At 38.8% G+C, this 6,792-nt stretch overlaps 1 protein-coding gene across 1 annotated transcript; it reads left to right on the top strand.

The window, feature by feature from the left end:
• The first annotated feature begins 2,927 nt into the window (after window positions 1-2,927).
• Window positions 2,928-4,276, top strand: LOC129238210 (odorant receptor 7a-like). The gene is made up of 3 exons (XM_054873252.1): window positions 2,928-3,679; window positions 3,766-4,123; window positions 4,205-4,276. Exons 1-3 carry the CDS (start codon window positions 2,928-2,930, stop codon window positions 4,274-4,276), a joined length of 1,182 nt encoding a protein of 393 aa, XP_054729227.1.
• Window positions 4,277-6,792: the final 2,516 nt, after the last annotated feature.

Raw genomic sequence — 6,792 nt, 5'->3', positions numbered from 1 at the left:
CTGGATTCCCGTGCCTATTTCTCAAACTAAGTCGTAGTTTGTTTGTTATTTTCTGGCACGCAAGATATATAAAGTTTTTTTCCATGCATGTCATTTATTAGTCAAAGTTAAAATGGGTGTGAGTAAATAATTTTTGGTAGGCCATTTTTGGATTAGACTACTACTAAATTCTGAATAATAAACTTAGTAGAAATTATGTAGCTGAATATGCACAGGTGTCGATCTCCAACACTTGAAAATCAATTGACAACAAAATACAGGTTGATTGAAAAGTAATAAAACTTATTACAAAACTTATAACAAAATTTAATATTTCATGCTATATTTCGAAAACAAAAAGTGTTTCTTAATTCAATGGGACATAATCGGGCTCTTATCCCTTTATGATAGGGAACTTGTTCTGCCTTCTATAAAACCAAGGTAAACCTTTCAAAAACTTATGATGACCTGATTTCCAGCTCATTAAAAAATTACCACTTAAATCTTTGTCTTGAGAGAGCAAGACAGGGGCATAGAAACAATTATCCCTTCCTCTACTTCATCTAGACTGCTTCTACAGAATTCATGTGTCTGCGCGGCTAGCCCCTGGGTGTGTCTGCCTATTAGATAGTCCCCCATTGTACTGGAAATAGGTGTGATAAGGCTATACTTATATTGGCTCAGCATGAATTCTGAGCGCTTCGAATTGAGATTTGGTCACATTACCGTGCAGATGGATTCGTTCTGCCCAAGGTAAAAGGAGTCACAATCCAGCTATCCAAGGAAATTAAATATCTTGGAGTAATCCTCGATAGTATGCTCCTATGGAAATCACACGTTGATACAAAGACATCTAAAGCACTGACAGCTTTCCGGCAGTGCAAGGGTATCTTTGGGAAAACGTAGGGTCTTTCTCTTAGCAAGGTCCTATGGATATACACGGCTATGATAAGACCTATAATCACCTACGCATCAGGGATCTGGATGAGTAGACTCTCTCTAGTGGGAGTCAGAAAGACCTTATCGAGACTACTGCTGCACCGGAGTTTTTCCGACTACTTCAGGCCCGGCATTAGATGCTCTGATTGGTTTACCACCACTTGATGCTTTCATCCAAGGAGAGGCCTTCAAGGCCATCTGCAGGCTGAAACACAATGGAAACTGATACGGTCCCTGTCCGGCATTGGAACACAGAGAAGGCATGGACGTCGATCCAACGATTCTCTCCATGCCTCTTTCGTACTTGAAAAGAGATACAGTGTAGTGCTGCCTGAGGCGCAGTTGTGGTCAAACTCTGAAAATTAGCCCGGCAAACACTGTATTCGCATTTTTACGGATGGCTCCAGGACCTAACATGGCTCCAGCTCTGGGGTCTACGTGGAATCCAGCGGGACAAAACTGCACTTTGCTCTTGGAATGCATGTATCTGTGTTTGTAGCGGAGGTGTATGCAGTTCAAGAAGCGATGAACTTTGTTGTGGGAAACTGATGGAGAGGCAGATCTATATGTGTATGCAGGGACAGCCAAGCTGCGCTTATGGCCTTAGACAGCCCTCCAACCACATCAGGGGTAGTCAAGTCCTGTAAATCCAGGCTGAACTATGTTGGTAGACTTAATAACCTGATGCTAACATGAGTCCCGGGACACGCGGGTATCGTGGGTGACGAGACCTCTGACTCCTTAGCTAAGATGGGCTCTAAGGCCAACTTCTTTGGCCCAGAGCCCGTTTTGCTACTCCCTTCTGCGGCCATCACAGCCACGGTTAGCAAATGGGTAACTACCACCCATAAGCGAGCTTGGCAGGCTGAGAGAGGCTGCAGATGGACTAACTGAACGTCCAGCAGCACCAAAGATGCACTAAAAAACTGTTTTTAGAAGGGATAATAATATAAATAAATGTCAAAAAAAAAAAAATTATACATTGTTTATTAGTACCTAAGCTGTATAAAAAAATGTATTTAAATTTTTCTTTACAAAAATTAGTATATAAAAAATCACGTGACCCAAAGTACAATGAAAAAAAAACAGTTGCTCCACGGTCTGCATCATTTCTCCTTGAAATGTTGATGGATCTGTAAAAAGTAAAAAAAATGCTTGCAAAATTAAGTTGTAGTTATAGTCTGTCTAGCCGGATTTTGGAATTTCGAAAAATTTACCAGCATTTACGGCATTTAAAAAAAGGTATGCGTTTACGTCATGAATGTCACACTTTAATTATGTTTATAAAATAAAAAAAAAATATCAAAAATCCAGGAGCGCGCGGACCGCTCTCTACGTAGTTAATGCTCTGTAGAAGCTATAATATTGGGAATTCCCGCTTGAAAATTTGACAGTGTATTCTTAAGATACAATAATATACTTTCAAAATATTAAAAAAAAACAAAAAAATCGATTTTTTGAAAATTCTAGACGATGTAACTCCATAATTGGTGCGATAACCGTTTACGCGATTTTGACCGAGTTTAAATAGCGCGCCAGTCGTTTCTTCCTCGTGTTAACCGGCGCCAGTTGGATACACCAAATTATTCCAGGTCCCTCTCCACCTGATCTTTCCAACGTAGAGGAGACCTTCCTCAACCTCTGCTACCACCAGCTGACATGACCTAGCCAACGTTGCCGCTGTCGTCTATGTCGTCGTTCCATCGCCTGCGAAAACTTCTTCCTTTGAGTTGTTTGGTTTTAGGGTAAACTATAATTTCATAAAAGAATATTTAAATAAATAAATAAAAAGGCAAGACATTATGCCATATGTCACGTTGCTATTAATGCCAACACAGCTGTACATTGAATAAAAAACATATTTTATTTAAAATTTCATATTCTTCTATATTTGTTTCCCTACTTTTCAACCAACCTGTATTTCTAATATGTCTAACATAAAACTACATATAGTATACTTGAATGTTATAAAAATGTTGGCCGCACTGCATTAGCACTTCAATAGAAAAATGTTAGAACTGATAAGAGGTCGTGGCCGCAGCGTGTACGCTTCTCGCAACGCCGTTAATTACTTAAATAAAGTAATTCGTTTCGTGGGTATTACCCAACCGCGGCAATGTCGTTTCTTGTACTTCTTGTATGCCGGCCTTATAGCATGTTTTATTTTGCTTTCACCGGTCATCTTTAACGTTGGTTGGATACGTGATAGGAATATTCTGTCGATAAGGGAGATCTTAAATTGCGTACAAGCATCGGTGAATGTGCTCGGTGTACCAATTAAAAGTGTCACAATATTATTATCCGTGAATCGATTGCGCAGCGTTAAACCGTTATTGGTGGCTTTGGATGCGCGCTACAGCGCAGCGGAGGATATCGCCAAGATACGGCGTTGCGTTATAATTGGCAATCGTATTGTATTCGGTTACCTTTTCTCATATATGACTTATGAATCTTTGACTGTACTAGCAGCATTGGTGGGCGGCTATGCGCCACTTACACTGTATATACCTTATGTGGATTGGCATAGATCGAGATGGGAATACTGGCTACAAGTTAGCTTTGATACCATTGCACTTTTCTACATACTTCTGCATCAAGTAATAAATGATTCTTATTCGGCTGTCTATATTTATATAATACGTACGCAAGTGCAGTTGCTCACGAATCGTGTGCAACGATTGGGAACCGCAGCGAATGAGAGTCCCGATGAGACTTATAATGAGCTGCAGGAGTGTATTATCACACATCAGGAGATTTTAAGGTTTTGGTTTTTCTCTTTTTTGTAACTTTTTTGTAATCATTTCATCAAGTACACGCATCCTTCAATTTTCCTTTCTCTCACCGCAGCTTAATGCGCATTGTGGAACCGGTAATATCTGCTACGTTGTTTGTGCAGTTCCTTATCGCTGCAGCTATTATGAGCACGACCTTGATAAATATATTAATTTTCGCCGATACCACGTCCAGGATTGCCGCGCTCGCCTATATGTACTGTGTTCTGTTGCAGACTGCACCGACTTGCTACTACGCCACTTACTTGCAATCCGACTGCGAGCAGCTTTCCATGTCTATTTTCCACAGCAATTGGATGGCACAGGGCAAACGTTTCAATAAATTGCTATTATATTTCTTACATCGCACACAAGACAATATGCCGCTTATGGCATTAAAATTTGTTCCTATTGATTTGGCCACAAATGTGTCGGTAAGTTGGCATGTGGGCTTGTATAGGGCGATGATTATGTGTGCTGTGGTTAAAAAACTTTTGTTTTCTTACACTTTTCAGATCGCTAAGTTCTCATTCAGCCTTTACACGTTCATTAGAAAAATGGGAGTAGGTAAGCATTTGAACGAATGAATTACAAAAATGTGTTTGTGTTGCTAAATCAAAATTATTTTGTGTGGAAACTATTCAGTAAAAAGCAATAGCATAAATTTATTGTGTTACCATCTTTTGTGAAAATAAATAAACTTTTTGGTTGTTCCAATTGAGAGCATAAGAACATTTCTTTTATATCATCACAATGAACCAAGTATCAATTTTTCTCTAAGATACGCAGTGTTACAAAATTTACTTTGCCTATTTTTATTTGAGACTGGTTTCCGTACCAATTTTGTGCGCTGAATCGACTTGGTTGTCCAAAAGTGCACGTCTCGTCATGGTTTTGAGAAAAGTGAGATGTAAAACCCAGAAAAAGAGTGTTTCTGGGTACTTTTATCCTCAGTTTTCTGAAATATCTAACATGCTAGAGACTCTAACCAACATAAAGGATGAACTTTAGGTTAGGTTAAGTGCCGACAAAAATAAAAAACTTGGCTAAATAACAAAAAACTTCAATTCAATGCAAATAAATTTGGTATCAAACGATTCAGCTTGACTTCTAAACTTCTTCTAATAGAACATATACAGGGTGAACGATATGAAGTGTTACCTATTCAAAACACCTTAACTTTTTTATGTGAAATTAGTTTTTATTGATTTCAAAGACAAAATTGTTTTAACATATATTGACTTTAGCTCGATATGACCACCTTTTGCCTTGACTATAGCCTTCAAACGGTCAAAAAATGAGTTGCATGCTGCACGAATGTGATCTTGAGGTATTTTGGCCCATTCTCGTATAATCGCTTTTTTCAGCGCATCCATACTGGCATATTTTTGAGTCCTCACCTTGCTCTGCAAAATGGACCAGATAGAATAGTCCATCGGATTTGCGTCTGGCGAATTCGAAAACCATTGTGTGGACGAACTGAAGTGTGGAACATGATTTTTTAACCATTCTTGGTTCACACGAGCTTTATGAGACGGTGCCGAGTCCTGTTGGAACGTCCATGGTCTAGACCGAAATGTTTGCGTGTCCACGGCTCTAAAGCAGCTTCTAAAACATTTTCCCGATAATAAGTTTCATTCACTTTGACACCACGGTCGATAAAAACGATTGGAGAGCGTCCATCAGCGGTCACTGCGGCCTAAACCATTACTTGCGATGGGAAATTGCTTCGAGTGGCTATACGTCGGCTCAAATTCTCGTATGAGCGTTCGGTCAAGTAAACACGATCGTTTTGAGTGTTTATGAACTGCTCAATTGGGAAATTTTTTTCATCACAAAACACAATGTTAGGAAATTCGCCACGTTCGTGCAAGCGCAACAACTCCTTTGCTCTTTCGCACCGAACTTTTTTTTGCTGGGGTGAAAGAACGTGTGCTTTTTGGAACTTGTAAGCCTTGACCTTGAGCTCATTTTTCAATATGCGTCGAATGCTGTCTTGCGATATTTTCAGTTCTTTGGCCATTTTTCTTCCACTTCGACGTGGATTTCGTTCAAGTCGAGCCTTCACTTTCCGAACCATTTCTGGCGTTGTTGCGGTTTTTTTTGGTCCACCTCCATAGCGTTTTGTAATGCTACCAGCATCATTGTAACGCTTTATAGTGCGATACACAAACATTTTATTCACTTTGAGGTGACTGAGCTCACGAACAATGGCTGGTTGTGATTTTCCAGCCAAATATAATGCAATCACACTATTACGTTTGAATTCCATCGCAGAACAAAAAATTCAACGAAGCTGAGACGCAAATACTTCTAATGGCTTATAAACAATATATTGAACTGTGATTAGAACAATTTTGACGTTGATGTCATCAGCGGTTTAGAGATACAAGCAGTGTGAAGTTGGTAACACCTCATATCGTTCACCCTGTATATCTTGCGATAAGATACAAGTACATTTATTGCATTTTTTTATCAAAACAAAGAAGTTACTACATTAAAGCACAAATATGTTTTTTTATCAGCCCTAACAATTAGCGAAATTGGTTAAAAATAATAAAAAAAATTGTATTATGTTTTGATTATTTTTATTAAGATTTCTTCTAATGGTAATCATTACTAATCATGGAAAGTATCAATAATATCAACTAATCCTTTTAATTTGTATTCATTGGAATTAAAACTCATTATTTAACAATTCCGATTACAAATCTACAATATAAACATTTTAACGGTTCTGTTATGTGCAATTGGCCACGAACGGTCGTCAATGCACTGAAAATGCATAAGCAGTCAAGCAAGTCAGGTCGAAGGATGAGATCCAGTGGAAGTTGCAAGTTGAAGCTGTTAAGTTATGTGTGACAACTCAGGCCACTTGAATTCAGCAAAGGGATATAAATTCAGCCAAGCAGCTGGGCGTTCTGGCCACGTCACGGCAGATTGATGAGCTTCATCTTCGCTATAATTTTTGCAATTTCCGGATACAATGAATGCCTCTTATGTACCGCGGATATACAGCAGTACAAGTACTTAAATCCAGTTTAAGTTGTGAAAAAAAGCAAAGAAAAGAGGAAGAAATATGAAGAAGAAGAGCGGAATAAAG

Source organism: Anastrepha obliqua, chromosome 2 (assembly GCF_027943255.1).
Source record: "Anastrepha obliqua isolate idAnaObli1 chromosome 2, idAnaObli1_1.0, whole genome shotgun sequence".
Classification (NCBI taxonomy): domain Eukaryota; kingdom Metazoa; phylum Arthropoda; class Insecta; order Diptera; family Tephritidae; genus Anastrepha; species Anastrepha obliqua.
Note: the sequence above shows the minus strand (reverse complement) of the source record. Positions and strands in the feature narration are given on the sequence as shown.

Bases quoted from the DNA above. Each gene is read 5' to 3' on its own strand.
- LOC129238210 (XM_054873252.1), top strand. From the start codon at position 2,928: ATGTTAGAACTGATAAGAGGTCGTGGCCGCAGCGTGTACGCTTCTCGC. The intron at 3,680-3,765 runs GTTTTGGTTTTT...CTCTCACCGCAG, and splicing joins ACACATCAGGAGATTTTAAG to CTTAATGCGCATTGTGGAAC. The intron at 4,124-4,204 runs GTAAGTTGGCAT...TACACTTTTCAG, and splicing joins ATTTGGCCACAAATGTGTCG to ATCGCTAAGTTCTCATTCAG.